Raw genomic sequence first — 18,534 nt, 5'->3', positions numbered from 1 at the left:
CAGTTGTTGTTACTTCTGTTTTTTTTTTCCTCTCTGCTTTTTCAAGTACCTGAGAAACAGGCACAGTCATGTCCGCCCCTGGCTCTACTTGTGTGTGTGTGTTTGTATTTTATACCCTATGCACGGGGGTATGGCGATTTTCGCCAAATGCTTGCCAGGAAAGGCTGAACCCAAAAGTCTCTCCCTTGATTTTTCTTATACAACACCACTTACGGCTCCAAAAAACGGCGCACAGAATTACCGAAAGCCATAGACAACCAGATATATGGGTGTTTTTTGTGGCACCACTCGTACTCGTAATGCCATGAATCACTCTCAACAATCCGATAACCATTTTGATCATCATAGAATGATCGTAACATACCATATCATGTGGCTCTCTTGGGAACGTATGGATCTGGAAGTGGTATCAAACGATGCGGCACCTGATCCGAGGGTATCGTTATCTTTCGTCTCTTGTGTCTTTATAAATAATTTCGAGCCGGCTTCGATTCACGGAAAGTTTGTAGCCATTTTTTTACTGTCTCCACCTATTATTTTATGGGCAAAACTTCAGTTTTCTGTTTAACCCATTAACACGGCGGCAATGGGTGTACGTACATTTGTATATACAATATAGTATTGGTATATGTACATATGTATGTATGTCCATTATTTTTTTTGTGGGCGTGAGTGTGCAAAAACTGACACCCGCTGCCTCCTTCCACTCCCCATGGACCATCGTCGGACAATCGTTTGGGAATGGTGGGAGTTGCTCTCTCTCTATCTTTATCTCTATTTCTCTCCGCGAGTGTGTATGTACCTCTGCCGGCTCGCAGCCTCCACTCCGAGCCAGCGGAGGCATTGCCATTGCCTCCCACCGAATTCAGCCAACTGGAAATAACTGCAAAAAATAGACAGACAAAGAAAGACAGGGACCGACAGACTCAGATATAGAGATAGTGAGAGACAGAGAGACGGAGAGACAGAGAGAGAGGGACAAATGGCAATAAAGCGCTGCTTACAGTTTTGGCAGCGCTGTGTGCCACGTGTTGTTGTCGTTGTTGTTGTAAAAAGCGGCTAAACAAGAAAACAGAGAGACAGAGGGACAGACGGACGGAGAGGCAGAGCCAGAGCCAGAGGCAGAGGCAGAGAGACGGGCCGAAAAGAAAACTAACCTCAAAACGAAACAAGTTTTGTTGAATGTGGAAATCAACTGTCAAAAAAAAAAAAATAAACGAGAAAAAAACAATAAAAAAGACGAGAAAAAAAGTGTGGAAAAAGAAACATAAAATACCATTAATGGATCCCCACATACCGCATAGCATGCAAACAAACAAACACTAGAACCGAACATTCTCTCAGGGAAGATCATTCATGACACTAGAACTTTCAACAAGAATAAAAACCGTGTTCTTTGAATACTTCCCGAACACTTCAACTGTTCTAACACGTAGATTCAACAGCATTCAATTAAAGGTCACAGCAGAATCTCATTCCAAGCAAAATCCCACATTTATGGAAGGCCGCATACCACCTAAAACAAGAATCAAATTGGAGTATTGGAAGCATTCTTTAAGAAATATGAAAAAATTTACTCAAATTGAAGCATAATCCAAGTGAATCAATCAAAATTGAATGTGTTCTAGTAAAGCCCATGTCTCTGAATAGTCTGCAACACAATATCATCCATCAGGCCATTGGAGACAAATAGTAATCGATCATCTGCAGCGGAAAACCCACACAATAACCATAAGGAAAATGATTTCTAATATATTCTAATATCAATCATTTTCAGTGTTTATCATGTCTCATTATAGATGTAATCTATTTATGTATATATTCCTCCTCCCAACAGTTTGGGCTGCACTGCTACTCAAATTGCATTCCGAGGGGCGTACCCATACGTCCCCCGTTCCCCTCCACTACGCGGCCTGTAGCAGTAGTACGGGTCCGTACTCCGGAGTATCAGCCAAAGCCTCCTTTCTCTGGTCTGCTCTTTTATTTTTGGGTCAACCTCAATGGACCCCAAAAGAATTTCCAGTTTCCAGCGAAACCCACACTGGAAACATTCCAAAACGAAATCAATATAGGCTGAGAGGGAGAGAGGTAGAGGTAGAGAGACAGAGGATGGCGAGGGGGAAGCTATCACTGAAGTTTTGTCTATTGCCGGTGGGGCCTGCAGGTGCAAGTGGGATAGAAAAACCGCATAACGTTACCTCTCATCAAGTGTGTGTGTGTGTGTGTGTTTGTTTGTGTGTGCAGAGCAGAGAAAGAGAGGGAGAGGCTTAGCAGCGGCGACGACTAACAAACAGCATCCGAAATCCGGTAACGCAAGTTTCTGGGCTCCACGTCGCCGCTGAGCAGTCAATTGTGTGAGTAAGTCGCAGGGTATACCAATAAAAGGTGTGGATAGAGAACTACAAGTTAGGCCACAAGAGCATGGCGCTGCAGCTAGGCCTCACCCCACATCAATGCACCCTGAGTAAGTCTTTCTATTTTACACGCCGTGTGCCAGTGGCACCATCGCAGTAAGCGTCGCTGCAAGCATCGCAGTCAGCATCGCAGTCAACGTCAATGACGATACAATTGAGCGCCTCTCCGATGCTCCGATGCTCTGGGTGTCGGGGTGGGGGGCATACGTGGGGTACCGTACCTACGAGCATGGCCATGTGCTGCGATGTGTAAAAGTCAATGCCTCAACAAAGAGAGAAAGAGAGAGAGAGAGAGTGAAGAAGAGGGGGAGACATAGGAAGAGACCCAAAATTGTATTGACCATGGAATTGCATCGAAATGCGGGCAAAATCAGTGGAAGAGGCAGCCAAAATACGGCAACGGATACGGATACGGCTACGGATACGTTTTGATGTTGCGAACGGAATGTGCAGCAGATATCTTGGTACTAGGATTCGATTTAAACTCTTCCATTGGACCTTCAATTTGTTATTCTCTCAACATTCCAATTGTTACATACTCAAATGGTATGGTATGGTATGGTATGGTCTTCCGATCTCAACGATGGGAAAACTGAGAAGATAGTCAAAGGAAACGCCCCCTCCCTACCGAAATATATACATATGTTTATCTGGCATTCACGGGGAATCCAAGATCGATTCTGTGTCCATTTGCTTATGGGAAATTCGTACAACAGCGACTCAACTCCTTTCGACGAATATTCCGTGGTTGGGGGAACAGATCTGTTACACATTCTTTCATGGACTGAGTGTCTTTGAATGCCATTCGAAATTCACTATAGTACTCGTACTTGGAATCCATTTTATAAGCATTACTTTTCTGTAATTTTTGTCTCCTTTCTTCTCCTTATTTCGGATCGTCTTCCATCACTTTTTTCCACCTCTCGCTGTATCCATATTTCCACCTCTTGTTTTCTGTTTCTGTTTCTTCTACTGCGTTGTGTTCTGTGTTTCTTTATCAGCTGCTATTGCAGCTGCATTTGTTGTTCCTCTTTCGTTGTCTTTTCGTTGTTCTCTTTATCTGTTTATTTGTTTTTGTTTTCTGCCTTTTGCTTTTTGCTTCTTCTTTCTGAATGCACCTTTCACCGTTGCAAACGATGTTCTTTTCCCCTCTCCAGAGCATCTCTCTCTCCCTCTATCAAGAGATTGAGAGAGCCGTAGAGAGCCTTCACCCGCTCTCTCTCCCTCTCTCTCTCTCTCTGCGATGCTCCAACGATTTACCGCTATGAATCCATCAGCGTGGCTTTAAATAATTGGATATGCGCAGATACCTTTCAATGCCAATTCGATTCATTCGATAAACACTCATCTTTATTCATAGCTATTCATTCATGTTCTCCTCTCCATTTCCATCAACGGAAGAGAAATTAGAGCTCGACCAAAATTACACCCAAATCGGATCTAAGGGCTATTTTTCATCCACTCATCGATCCATCCATCCTTTTCTGCACCATTATATTTTATTTATTATATGCTTTTTGTTGCCCGTCTTTATTTCCATTCTGGAGATTCTGGAGATATTGGGGGAAGCACTAAAGCACTTGTTGCCACGCGAGGCGAGACGCGGCACGCAACACAAAAAAGAGAGAGGGAGTGGGCTGTGGGCTGTGGGCTGCAAGTCGGGCAGTAGAATGGAGAGCAGGTGGAGAGGCGAGGCAAATAAAGCGTGGGCTACTGGAGCTAATTGCACTTTGAAGATGGCGTCACAGCGCAAACCCATTTGTGGGGTGGCACCAGTCCAGCAGTCGAGCAATCGAGCAATCGAGCAAGCCAAATAAACACACAAACGTGAGACAATGCGCACCTGAGACACAGCCAGACGACAAAACAAATACTGACCCTGAGATGATATGATTGTCGGTCGGTTCTATTTCCATTTCCAATTCCATTTCCATTTCCATTTCATAGAATGTACACACATGTTTGTATATATTTCATTATATTTTCCTCATCTATCAATCTTTGAAAGTTTTCGATGTCAGCTAAAGGTGTGCCTTCAACTGCAAAGTTTCATTCGTTTATAGCGAATGAATGTCGAATGTCATTCATGGGAACGTGTCCTAGTGGGAACTGGGAACTCGAACTGGGAACTGGAGCTGGAGGCAGGGCGAATTCATTCTCAAGGAAAAGTTAAACAGATAAACACATCTGCACGATGCGACTGTCTCTGGCTGTCCATCATCTTCAGACATCCACGTCCCATCGCATGCCACATGCCGCGTTCCTGTACTCGTAATCGCAACTAAATAATTTTCTTGTTTACTCAGAAACCCCAACAGAAAGAAGCAGACGACTAACAACAAACGAATGAATCTCCGATAAGCGATACTCAGCGATAAAGCAACTGCCGCAGCGGCGTCGGCGTTGGCGTCGGCCCATGCGGCGTATGAGTAATTGGCCCAAAACAATGGGCTGGAATGGATAGGGGAATGGAAAGGGGTTGCAGGGGTAGCAGACACAGCCATTCAAACCCCTCGATTGGGGCTATCAAATTCGGCTGTGACACAAATTGATATGCATTTTGCCTTTCATTGTTTACAATTCTATCGTTAATTAATAATGGAATAGATTCTGTGGGAAGTGTGGGATTTCCTTTTCTTTAGATTCGGAATCCAAGTGGAACGTTCCGGGCTGATCTTTTGATTCAAATCACACGAATAAACGAATAGGAATTAGGAATGTATGGAAGATGTAAAGAGACTTATTCTTTGGGCTCTAAGTGAATCAAAGTTCCTATGTTCCGCCGTCTAGAATATTGTATCTAGTACCTGTGCATGTATCTTATGGTTATTTCCCTGAATGATGCACCTTTCTCCAGTACGAGTAGCCACTGTTGCAGATCCAGATTTCACTGTACACACAGAGACTTTCCCATTGGATACCAATCCGATACGATCCGATGTGATTCGATTCGAACCATCGATGGTGCGGCAGCACCTGTAGTCAAGGCCTCAGGCCTTCGAATCTGTTGGGTCCCGACTCCATTTCAAGTCCAAGTCGATGCTCTTCCACTTATGCGGTGCGCTTTGGGGCAGGCACTAAGGCAGACTCAGTGTCAAGGGGAATGCGACACTCGATACTCGATTGTGCGGTTACATAACCCCCGTGCACATTATTCGTAGATACAAGAGAGACAGAGAGCGAGCGAGAGAGAGAAAAACAATCTATAAAAACATACAAGTATCTTTATATCTGAGAGCGTATCTGCGGAGAGAGCGAAAGCGAAAGAGAGGCAGAGAGACGAAGATAAAGCAGAGTATATAAAACAAAATCCAAAATCTTCTGCTCGAAACCAAAACGAGTTTCGCTCACATCAAAAGCGGCAAGGAAATACGATTGAACGCAAGACGAAAGCCAGCAAGAAGAATGCCAAAAAACATAATAACCATTTAGAAATAATTATACATATTATAATCGTAGTCCCATACAGATGTACAGATAGTACGAGATATATCTCTCTATCTGTATCTGCTGAAAGGTATTTAATTCTGTTCGGAAACTTCTGTTCGATTCTTTGTGCGGAATGCGGAATGTATCTCCCAAAAGAGAGATTCCTCCCCATTGCCATTACAGGCTCCTCAATGATGATTGAGCGATTCAACGGTGGGCTGTGGTCCGTTCAGATACAGATACACAGATGGAGATACTCGTGGTCCAAACATCGAACAGGAATCCCATGGCGCTTCTAATTAAAGGAATTCCAATCTCTGACTCTCTGTCTTTGGATGTTGCATGTGGTTTTGGTTATTGAAGATGCTCGCACATGAGTTGCATATCTTTAAGATGTTTAGGTCTCTAGGGTCATTTCCCATACGAGCATCTACTCGAAGCTTGGTTTCGAATGTGAGAGAGAGACAGCCGTTCTTCCAAACTTCAGATGGTCGGACCGAGTAGTCTCTACAGCGGACACATGCCCATGCCCATACCCATTCCCCTTCCATCCTCCTCCCCGTTTCAGTTGCATCATCCATCCACCAGTCGGTCACGAAAAAGCATTATTTAATTGCATTTACAATTTTTAATTGCGATTCTCACCAAACGAATTTCATTGCCATTGTTAGTAAAACTTTGTATGTTGTTGTTGAAACTGAATAAAGGTTGCTTAAAGGCCAGGGGCATCAGATATAATAAAAATAGAGATACAAAAATGTATTTGTGAATCGATAGAAATTCACAGATGACGAGGAAGTGCAGTTCCTGAGAATATCTAATATTACATCTCATATAAGGAGATATCAGATCTTTTTGGATCTATTCGCACTTACAACATCTAAATATCCGTACCAGTAGGGGACCTGTGCACCCTACATCTTAAGGGAAAGTACTCGTAGTTTTGGATAGTTTTGAGCCTGAAAAGGATTTAAAGATATTTAGAAATATTTATTGGGCTTACAAGCAAATTTCGCATAAACGAAAGGACCCATTCCTGGCTGTTTCTGTTCTTTTGGAATTGAAATAAAAGTTTAATCAGAAATCAACTAAATCTGAAGATTATTCTCAAATCAATTCGTATTCCATTCAGAATTTAGAGTTTTACCAGCGACTTATATGAAATATATTATCAATAATGTACAAATGATATCGTATGTATGGCTGTTCCCTCCATTCGCATCGCTGGCTGTCAGATTCCAGGCGAAAGTTTTCTAGATTCGTGAAAGTTGGCTGATTTCGTTCCAAGTTTTAACGCTGGCAAATTGAAATCTCTCGACACGCAGGTACTGAAAAAACCACGAGCCTCGAGCTTCGAACCGCCGGAACCTTCAGCCTCCAACCTCTAACCTCCAGAGAGGGCCGAGCCCCTGCACCTCCGCACCTCTCCAACCACTGCAGTTTGACAAGAACTGTGCTGTGTATTGGGTATTGTGTGGTGGGGTATAAGTTTGTTTGGCAATGTTTTCAAGTGTTCATCGTGTTGTTCGCTGTTCGATTTTGTTGTTGGTCGATTGCCGATTGCTGTTGCTGTTGCTGTGGCAGTGGCAGTGGCAGGCACCTCTTACGTGGCAGCTGCCTCTGCTGCTGTTGCTGCTGCAATTGGAGTGCACTTTGGTCCATTGTTTATCGATTCTGCTGGTGCTGCTGCTACCTCCGCGAGGGAGGCCATTGAGGAAGGTGGCCATGCCACAGAACTCCAACAATTTCATTCGCAATATATAGATTTCATTCATGGCAATTCCATTAGGCGAATGAGATGTTTCAATCTCGAAATCTCGGGGTGTGAAGTGCCTGCCAACGGATAGCCACAAGCGGAAGCTGAATCACTCCAGAGAGAGAGAAAAGCAGCTGGAATATCTCCTTCTCTATCTCAATCTTTCTACAAATTTCACATAGCTGAAAGGACACGTTTCTTTTTTCCTTTAAATTAATGTATTTCTCACAATCGGAGTTCGATGGGCCCTAGGCACTCGTTGCACCTACCTGTTTGCTGTGGCACTCCTTTCCGTCGCTCAACCCACGAGCATCGTCTGAGCCTTTCGGCTGCGTTCGGTGGCACAACATCCATTAATAGCTAATTACGGGAGGTAGTAATATATTGCACAAGCACCACAGAGCAAAGACAAACAACAAACGGAGGATCGAGGGCAGGGGACAGTGTGGGGACACCAGACACCGGACAATGGTTCAGGTGTCTGCGGACAACGGACACGGGGAGTCACCTTTGGGATGGAAATGGGGATGGAAATGGGGATGGAAATGGGGATGGGGATGGCATAGTCTGACGTGTGGCTCCATGAATAGCCTGTGCCCCGATTTGCATGTGCGAGGCGAAAAGTGTCCAATGGCCTACGCGATGCACCATGCACCATCGGAACGGGTGCCTTGCCCCATTTGGTGCCTGGACTTGAAGTGGTGCCGCCACACTACACTGAAGCGTGGGATGTTAAGACTTATGAGAGGCATGCCCTGGCTCCAGTGGCACACACACACAACAACGGCGGGACACAGACACACATACTCTTGGACACAAATGAGATTAAAAGTCAGTGCTAAAGAGAAGGGGCAGGGGCAGGGGCAGGGGCAGGGGCAGTTCCAGTGGCAGGGGCAAGGCTCAACTTCCCCCGCCTCGGAGTGGTGTGTGGCAGGGTGGCAGGGTGCATGGTGAAGGATTGGGGCAGGTTCAACGACATGCTGCGACATCGAGGCTGACAACGCGGCGCCTAATTGGATTTCGGCCCGAGCGCTCCACTTTTGCCCGAATGTGGCACGAATGGGCTGGTGGGCATGGTGGGGCGGATAGGTGACGTATCGAGGGCGTCTTTGGGGCAATCTACCCCCTAACCCGCCCACCCCCTCCCTTTCTAAGCACCACTTTTCGACGCAATCAACAGCCGCGAAACGCAAGGGCAGCGAAATGAAATTAAAGCCGAGGTCATGACGTGATGGTGGCAGAGTGGGTCCAGGGGGTGGTGGGCAGAGTGGGTGGAGTGCAGCCGAAAAAAGCAATAAAAGTGACAGGAAAAGTTGAGGCGTTGAGTGGGCGACGACGAATAAGGATATAGCCGTCTAAGGACGACAGCCAGCAAACGAAAAACGAGAAGCAACTTTCGCTGGAGATGAAGATGGAGATGGCAGGCGCGATTCTTGAGGCGAATCCTGAGGCTCTGCTGTCATCAAACCGACGAATTTTCACCAAAAAACTTTCCCCACAAGAGAAACACACTGAAAAAGAAATAACAAGTGTGGGAGAGCAAGCGAGAGGAAAAGGAGAACTGTAACTGGAACTGGATTCGGAATTGAAAATGAGGGAGGTGGAGGACAAGGGAGCGGCACTCCCCTGTGCCCACTCAGGCAGCATCCAAAACATTCTGTGGCCTGCGGCGAATGCACTCATGAATATGCATTGAACGATTCGCTTAGAGCGCCATGAATGCAGTGAATGAATGCCCGGGGAATACCCATACCCACATCTCCCACACGCCCCCGCTTTCCGAAAAATACGAGTAATCCCAGACTCATCGCTGGACTGGAAATGTTTGCTCGTAGACGGCGGCCTTGGGGAGAGCTTCCAACCCTCCCTTCGAGAAGGGATTTCTCTCATGGCTGTGGCAAGAGCAGAATGGAGAAAGGGAAGGCATTATTCGGATTTAAATCTACTTTGGTGTCGGAATAATACGATTTCCAGAGCTCCACTAAGCATGTAGGATGTAGGATATTCTTGATCCAGCAGTCGATCCAGTCGTTATGTCCTACCGGTCCTGTCTGTCTTTCTATGAAAAGCATTTCCCCATTTCCCCAGTTGTACTATGAGGAATACTTGATTCTGTGACTTTTCTTTTGGTTTAGTTTCCTTAACATACATACATATCTTTGACGTTATTTGATTTCTTATGAAATATATTAATTATTATAGTCAATTAAATATAAAACTTAATATTCATGTCGGATGTATCCTCTTTTGCAGCCTGGGATATTGGGAATTCGGTGCAGGACGCGTTTGTCATTGCCGTCGAGGAGCACGCCCGGGAGCGACTGCAGCGATTGGCGGCTCTCAATCGAGTGACGCCCGTGGACATAACCCAACTGTCGAAGAAGGTGAGTGTGACTATGGGACTTGTTTACCCAAGGATGACTCCCTCCATATCGGATCGATTTCCAACGAATGGCCATTTCAGCTTTCGATTATTTTCGCCAGAATATTTGTAATGAAACTTGAAACGGATTTTTAATCACTTTGCCAGTAGAATATTGTGGCTGTTTCTCGGGAGTTCTTCGGGCAATTGAAGGGAATTTCAGCGGGTTTCGCATCTCCTATGACCAAAAGTTTTCCCATTACTTTGCTTGCACTTTTCCGAGTTGCAATCAGTGGAACCGAACCTCCTACCTTCCTTCCTTTGCTCTGTACCTACCCTTTACTGCTAAGCCCCACCGGGAAAGAGAGGGGTAGCCCATGGGGAAACGTTTCCAGTGGACTTTCAGTAGTTTTTCTATCGAATTAAATTGCTGTCTCTCTGTCGAGGGCACAGCTCTGTCTCTTCGTGTTTGTTTGATGGTCAATCAGGAAGGTGCACGAGTGCATGCCACTACATGGTGCATGCTGCATGCTGCATGCTGCATGTTGGATGTGCCGCTAAAGCAAAACTTGAATGTGAGATTCCACTCAATGTTCAATGTTCGATTTGGAAACCGACATAAAAGCATAAATCGAATGGGAAAACATTTTATCAAAACAGCTTTCTATCACAATGACAGTGCCCCAGTGACTGCCTCTCTCTGGTGGTGCCACAAAGTGCCTGCCCCTCCCTAAACGGACAGACAGACGAGATACGCGCACGGTTACGGGTACGGGGACAAAAATGAGGAAGTACTCACTCACTCACCCAAAATTCAATTAAAAATTCAACAAACACAACACGAAACAGAAAGACACTGAAAACTGAAACTAAAAGTGGAAATAAGACCAAAAAAACAACAGAGAAACAGAAACAAAATACAACAAATAAAATACAAAAACTAGAAACAAAAGTTTGTATAAACGTGAAAGCGAAAGCAACAAAAAAAAACTGCCATCAAGAGTTACGCAAAAATGCAAAAGAAAAACAAAAAAACAAAAAGGAAGGTAAGTTTTGGTGCCTTCTCGTGGCCGAAGCATTGGATACCCTTTACGCTCCATTGTTCGCAGTTCGAATGATTGAATATTCGTAGAAAATGTATCCTTTCGCTTATGGGAGCACAGCGAAAAAACAAGCCAAATTGTGTGTTCCTTTCCGTTCTCTCTAACAGAAAATCAGGTGGAGAGTGAGCGAGAAAAAAAAACCGAATTTTACGGATTTGACACAGTAAAGATGACGATACCGAATCCCACCGAATGCCTTTGATTACGAATCGATTCGGTTGGCTGTTCATGCAGGGCTCCATGTCCTCCGATTTGAATGGCATGCAAATGACTCGCCGAAGAACTCGATATAGTAAGTGCGATAGTTTCGGATATAGTAAATCGAATAACTTTTAAAGAAGGAACAGACTGTGCTGTTGATTCTGAATATCGTAATACTCTTTCGACAGTGTCATGCAACCCCTTTGTTGTACAGATTATACGCGTACTCACGAGCAAAGAGATGCAAACAACTGCAAATCAAATATGTGGATAATTGAAAGTGAAAAAACACAGTGCGATCCCATTTGCATGTGGGTGTTTGAGTGTAAGCGGGTGAGTGAGTGAGTTAGTGAGTGAGTGGATTCAGAGGGGACTAATCAAGCGATTCGCGCTTTGTGGACGAAGGAGGAGAAGGAGCAGGAGCTTACATAAAAGCTATTTCCCAGATTAGCCGACGCGGTGGCTATCCATTTCTCTCTCTCTCTCTCTCTCCTCGTGTGTGGGTCACCAAGTGAATGAATGAATGAATGGGTGTGTAAATCGAGTTAATTAATTATTCATTTCCCCCACATTCGTATTCGGTATTCAGTCTCTTAGTATTCGAAAATGTATCTGGTGGATGGGGCTGGGGGTTGCCTGTAAAATGTTATGGATGGATGGACATGGACTGCCTTTTAGAATGCGTGTCACGATTTGAATGATTATGTGGGTGTATTCATTGGAGAATAGGTTGTAATTGTGCTACTCGTACGAGTATTCATTTGATTCATTCCATCAACGGGCATCGCCAACCACTTGAAAGCTGATTTTGTTGTCCAAACATCCCTTATCTCTTTGGTGTCTATTCATGTAAGTGCGCTCCTGGCATTCAAAGGAATCAATCAATCCCTCTAAACCTCTGGTCAGCACAAATGATTGATCCGAGTGCATTCACTGCGCACCCAATCATTGGGGGAGGCTTGTGGCTTGCTGGCTGTGGCCTGTGGCCTATGGCCTGCCGCATAGTTTGAGAGGAACATTAACCCCAAACGATAGCTCCATGCTCGATGCCATGCACCTATGCACTTTTGGGGCGGGGCGGTTCTCATCATCACAGTTGAACGCTCCTACATCAATTCCTTTCGTCCTGGCCACCACTGGCCTTTGTTTAGGACACGGGATGCGTTCTCCGGTACGACTGGCAGTGGGAGTCAATCCCACAAATGATTTTTATACAGACACACGCTTCTTCGGGTTCGTTCATATGAGTGTTTATCGTACTACGAGTACATATGTATGTCTGTGTGTGGTATGCATATTCGCATGCATGTATGTATATGCGATAAGTCGAAAAGTGCTACTCCGAATAGAGCTGAATCGAGAGTCGAGATGGATAACCAAGGAGTAGCCTTTGCTCCTACACTAACCGATGGACCATTGACCGACCGACTGGTTGTGGTGTCTGCTGTCAATAATCCGATAAAATGCGAATAAGAAAACATTTGAAAGAAATTCCTCACTGCCTTTGCGTGGCTTTTTGGATACCCTTTTTGGTATAGAGTCAACAGATTGGCTCTGAAGTAGCTGATATTTGTCGTGGTTATTGATGGCACTTTTTCCCGATTTTCGAATCATCTTTCAATCAATCAAGTCGATTTGAGCTCGGAACAAATGTGGTTGTTCGAAGGCATCATTCGACGAGATTCCTACAATAATATCGCACCCTGAATGAAGGGTATGAAAAAAACTTCCCATTTCATGTGGTGGGGCGGTGGGTGGTAAGAGGGGGCGGGGACAGCCACCGCTTAAAGCAGGGAACGAAGCTCGATTGAACGCTCAAGTGGGAAAATGTGCACGAAGCGTTAAGGATTCTGGGCGGGAGATGGAATGGCATCCCTACCCCATCAGACCATCACATATATAAAATATGTATATCTTTATCCCCCACACTCCCCTCCATTATACTGCAGCCCCATCTCTCTCTCTCTCTCTACCTTTCTGTCTCTTTTTGGGAGTCTTCTTTTCACGTAATTGCATCAAAATAAAAGAAAAAGCCGAAAATTGTTCTTCACTTGACACTGATCTGGCTTTGGGCGCTCTCCCCCCACGGCCACTCGCATTTCCCCCCTCCAGTTCAATGGAGACTCAGCGGGGTGGAGAGCGGTTCCATGGCACACAAGGTTAAGGCCAAATTGGATTGATAACATCTTCGATTATGGCTAAGAAGAGTTAATTGGCACCGAGCGAGGTTTGACAGCCACTGCAATTGGATAGCTGGCTGGGATGGGATGGAATGGGATGGGATTGGGCGGGGACTCGCACTCGTACACCAGGGGGGAAGGACGAGAAGTACAGTACTCCTCCAAAAACCACCAAAAAGGTGCGGCAACAGCAACAAGCAAACGCAGCCAATATTTTGTCTGCCTTTTGTTCGAGCAAACAAGCAGAAACCCACGCAAAAACCCACGAATCCCCCAGACAGAGACACACGCCCACGCATTCGTGTAAATTTAATCCTATTCGCTTATGCACATCCATTATAGGGGGCTTCACGTTAATTAATTCTTGTTGTTATATCCGATCCTATACAGTATATAAATATATTCTTGATCCGCATTAAAAGACCAGTCGATATAGCCATTTCTGCCTGTCCGTCTATCCGTCCGTCCGTCTGTCCGTCTAGATCTCACAGACTATCAAGCTAGAGCAACCAAATGTTGTATTCAGACAGCTCTGATATCACATTGTTCCAGGAGGAAAAAATGAAATTGCAGTGGTTACGCTACCCCGTCCAAGTTCTTATTCATTCTCTCTCTCAAGAGAGAGGGAGTATCGGGTATCGACTCGCACCTTTCCCACTCGTTATTGCTGGTCTCACGATCTTCAAATGAAGTGTAGTGGAATACGACCAACTAGCACCAATACAGCAACGAGTAGAAGTGTATAGAAAGGAGTAGCAACGAGTAACAACGAGTAGTAACGAGTAGCATTGATTGTTAGTTGCACAGTGATGAAAAGGATGATGGAATAATGGGAGGAATAAGTTTTGTTTATAAGACAATTTTGATGCTTTCTGATTGAACTCATCAATTGCAATAGCAATGCATTTTTCTGTGATTATTTTAGTATTATAAACTGCTAGTAAATCTACATCTATGTATATTCCTCTATCCCTGCTCTGGGCATTCTTTCTCCCCCTCTGTGTCCTTGACGAAATCAATCAATCATGCAACAGCTGCAGCAAAGCGGAAAGAGCGGCACAACGACAAGCCAGAAGCCGCAGGACCTCAGTTTCCTGAACGACTCGACGCCCATCTATGTGACGTCCTTCACCAGCAACCAGATCACGTGCTGCAGCTCCACCATGACAACGGCCACGGCGGGCGGCCCCATCTCCGCCCCAATGCTGGCACCCACCACAGCGACCTGCACGATGCCTACGCCCGCCGTGGAGCAGCAGGCGGCCAGCCAGGGGGCCTCCGCGCTGGTAAGTGCCGCTGTGGCAGCGGCCACCGCCGCCGATCGCAATGCCAACAGTACCACCGCAGCGGCCCTCAAGCAGCAGAGGCAGAAGCAGCTTCCGAAGTCCGCGTGCAACACCGCCACAGCGATCAGCGCCATCGCGACAAGCAGCTCGACCAGCAGCGCCACCGGACACATCTACCAGGCGAGCCAGGCCCAGCAGCAGCAGCTGCAGCAGCTCCAGCAGCAGCTGGCGGCGGCCGCCGCTGCGGGGAAGCCCCTCCAGGCCAAGTCCCTGCTCGCGACCAGCCTCCAGCATCTGGCCGAGGAGGTGGACAACGAGGACCTCGACGACGACGACGACGACGTGGACGGGGCCAACTATTGCGGCATCACCTACATCTCGTACAACAACAAGCATGCCCAGCTGCCAACGACGACGCTGCCGGCCAGCACGACGCTTCCGGCGGCGGCGGCCACCCTTGCCACCACGGCGGCGATCCACCAGCAGCGGCAGACGCACGCCCAAACCCACGCCCAGACCCACAGCCGCCCTGCCCCACTGCAGCTGTGTGCCAGCGATGTCCAGTTCGTGGATGCCGGCACCTCGACGTCGCCCCTGCTGGCCGCCACCAGCATTGTGACGGCAGCGGACATCGCCTTGCCGCCGAGCGGCGGCCATCTCCACGGCACAACGACGCCCAAGACCGAGTACTCGACGGCCATTTCCAGCGGACAGTTGCAGCAGGCCTTTGCCGAGCTGCAGTTGCAGTACTCCACCAATAACAACACCTCACAGCAGCAGCAGCAGCAGCAGCAGCCACAGACCCAGACACATTTCCATCAGCAACATTTAATTTTAAGCAACAACAATAATAGCAATAATTCAATCGCATCCAGCGGCATCACTACAGCAGCGGCCACAGCGGCAACAGCGGCAGCCACAGCGGCATCCGTGATGAAGAATTGTGATCTACTGATAGCCAACAATCTGTATCCACCGAGACGAGAGGTGAATTACTCCTTTTGTTTGGATTTTTGGATTCTTCATTTTCATTTTTAGATTTGCTTTCATATCAAAGAATCTGTTTGTTTTTGGATATGTTTTCTCTTTGATTTTAATATTTAAAAACATACAAAGATTTTACATAGTTTTGTTGGCGGGGGGTGTGGCGTTTCGTTTGCGTTTGATTTCCTTTGACATTAATTTGGAACTTTTCATCAGATCTGGGGAGCTGTCAAACTCTGTAATTGGTTTACTCTTGATTTCTCGATTTTCCGGTTTGCTTTTTGATCTGTGGGGGCGGGGGCAGTTGTTCGACAGTTGCCACAAGAATATGCGCAACTTGCACCCTGATTGATGACAGTTGAAGACCGTTGAACTTGTTTTCGTTATTTTGCACCAAATTATTTGATGAGCGACGTTGCAACTCATTTGCTATCGGGGCACACACGCATTTCTTTTTTCTTTCCTATTTGTTCCTTTTGTTTCATAGTATTTGATTATTGCTGTTGCATTGGAAAGACTTACTAAATACTTGCATCCTCTTCTTGCCCAAACAGTTACTAGATGACGTCATTGTTCATCAATCCAGCGATGTCCATGCATACAACACCAATGTAGCGACAGCGACAGCGACAGCCAACAGCAGCAACAATCGATCCCAGCAACAGCAGCAGCAGCAGCAGCAATTGCTGAGTGCCGCCTACGAGCAGCAGCAGCAACAACTCTTGCAACAGCAGCAGCAGCAGCTGCAACACAGTCCCACAAGTAGCATATCAATAGGAAGAACAGAACTGTTATTGGGTGATCAGAGTCTGCGGCAGGACTCCAGCAGGTGAGTGCTCTTACAGTTCTACGACCACTGTGTCCGTCCGTGCGATGTAAACTGTAGCCTAATCGGCAGGCGCAGCCCCGTCACAATGCTTACAAAACTGTTTGGCATTGGGGGAATGGGATGCGTGGCCTGCATCCAAAGGATTCCCTCAAATGAATAAATGCTAGATAGGGACATCAAAGACCAAGTACATAAAAGGAGTCTGAAGTTACTGAAAATGAGGAGTACTCGTATGAAGATGCTACAGCAGACGCGGGGTCCTGTATCTGCACCGCACCTGCCAAAGAGATATTTAAACCTTTTCATTAAGTGTTTTAAGAAGCGCTTATGGCCGGAGCTTCCACAGCATTTGACGGGGATTTCTGTTTAGTTATGATCCTTTCAGTTCTGTTTGCAGATTCATTTGTTGAAATATGTGAATGTTGAATGAATACGAATGTGTATGTGAATGTGGTAGAGAGTGTTTGTATTTTATGAAGCATTTATTACCGCTTTGGTTGCCTTCTGGTCCCCTGCTGCTGTTCCTTCATCCTGCTCAATGGCTCTCGAATCCTCCGGCTCCGGCTCTAGCTCTCATTTCGGTCCTCTCCCATCCTGTGTCCTGCTGCTGGTTTTGGCTGGTCTGGAATTTTGCACGCTTCGGAAATACCTGGTAGCATGGCAGCATGGCAGCATGTGGGTTGCTGCATGGCTGAGTGGGTGTTTGGGTGTGTATACTCACGGTTGTTTTTATGACTGCTTATTTATTCACTCGCTTCGCTCTGTTCGCTGGGTTTTCCACCTGGCTGGCTCAGGAGAGTGCCCAGGGCTCAGAGCCCACAGCCCAGAGAGGTTATGGCTCCTGGGTCTGGGTCTGGGTCTCGGTCTGCTCCTCCTCATCCTCATCCTCATCCTTGTGCCGCGTTTTGCGTTCCGCCTCTGGCCATCGTTGACGTTTTTCACACATATTTCCCAGACTTTTTGCTCTCTCTCGCTCCCTCTCGCTCTTTTGTGGCAGGTGCGTCCTTCGTGGCATCGCAAATGAACCTGTTGTGATTTCGCCCGCGGGCAGCAGCCATCAGCAGCAAAAACTATATACAGGGCTCACCTCCCTGCCACTGCGGAGAGGTGAGCAGAGGAGACCACCCTGCCCCTTGTTGGGGCACGTGCGCCATCATTTTATGCTCATTATTAATTAACGAGTTATTTTCCTCGCCCGGTGATGAATATTTATACATTTTTAATCGATTTGCGCCCTCGTAAAAGTTGGACAGCGACTGCATTCTGCACAGTTTTCAAGCCATTACAGTGATCGAAGAGGGAACGAGAACTGATTATACTCAGATACTATTGAATATTGAATGTTGAAGAGACTGTATTGACCAGAGAGAGAGAGAGCGAAAGAGAAAGTTGGCCCTGGGGACCATGTGCCGTGGCATTTTGATCCCATTTTGGATATGTATATGTATGTTGCATGTCTGCCTGTCCTCTACTCGTCTCGCACATGTGTGGGCCTCTAATGCGGGTGCAAACTTTTGGCGGTCAGTGTTTTGCGGCTGGCCATCAGTGACGGGCTGCTGTCTCGTGTCCGTCACTCCCATTTCGAGAAACAATTTCGGAAATCTGCTGACTTATCAGTTGCACATAGAATCCAGACAGCCAGAAAATGATGTTCTGTTCCCCTGTGGATGATGATGATGATGATGATGATGATGATGACACTTGATATGGCTTTGGTCGGAGCGGTGGGGAAGGGAAGTCGCACTCAAGTTCGTATGTGCATTATTCAGAAGTTGTTGTTGGCTGAGCTGCACATTTGGGCCTGCGGGGGGTACCTGTCCAAACTGTTGCTGCCTGTTGCATGGCCTACGCTTAACCCTCTTGTTGCAACATTCGTGCCACTGCTCTCGGGGCACTCGTCACGAGCAATTGACATTGACAGCGGATGACATTTCTCTCTGTCTCTCTGTCTGTGCCTCTGTTTCGGGAATTGTGCAGTCCCAGAAGTTGA

The 18,534-nt window shown here is 46.4% G+C and overlaps 1 protein-coding gene across 5 annotated transcripts in view; it reads left to right on the top strand.

The window, feature by feature from the left end:
• The window catches only part of LOC108159648 (MAGUK p55 subfamily member 7), a 69,533-nt gene that overhangs the window by 18,812 nt on the left and 32,187 nt on the right, over positions 1 to 18,534 (top strand). For 3 of the 5 annotated variants that reach the window (XM_017293118.2, XM_033395556.1, XM_017293134.2), the window contains 3 exons: positions 9,853 to 9,983; positions 14,480 to 15,718; positions 16,270 to 16,544. In XM_017293118.2, coding sequence (XP_017148607.1) covers positions 9,853 to 9,983; positions 14,480 to 15,718; positions 16,270 to 16,544 — 1,645 coding nt within the window. The remainder of the gene's footprint in view (positions 1 to 9,852; positions 9,984 to 14,479; positions 15,719 to 16,269; positions 16,545 to 18,534) is intronic. The other 2 variants (XM_033395592.1, XM_017293168.2) reach the window with 1 other exon arrangement.

This window comes from Drosophila miranda, chromosome XL, assembly GCF_003369915.1.
Source record: "Drosophila miranda strain MSH22 chromosome XL, D.miranda_PacBio2.1, whole genome shotgun sequence".
In the NCBI taxonomy this organism is placed as follows: Eukaryota; Metazoa; Arthropoda; class Insecta; order Diptera; family Drosophilidae; genus Drosophila; species Drosophila miranda.
The sequence above is the reverse complement of the archived record's forward strand: the minus strand, read 5'-3'. Positions and strand labels throughout refer to the sequence as shown.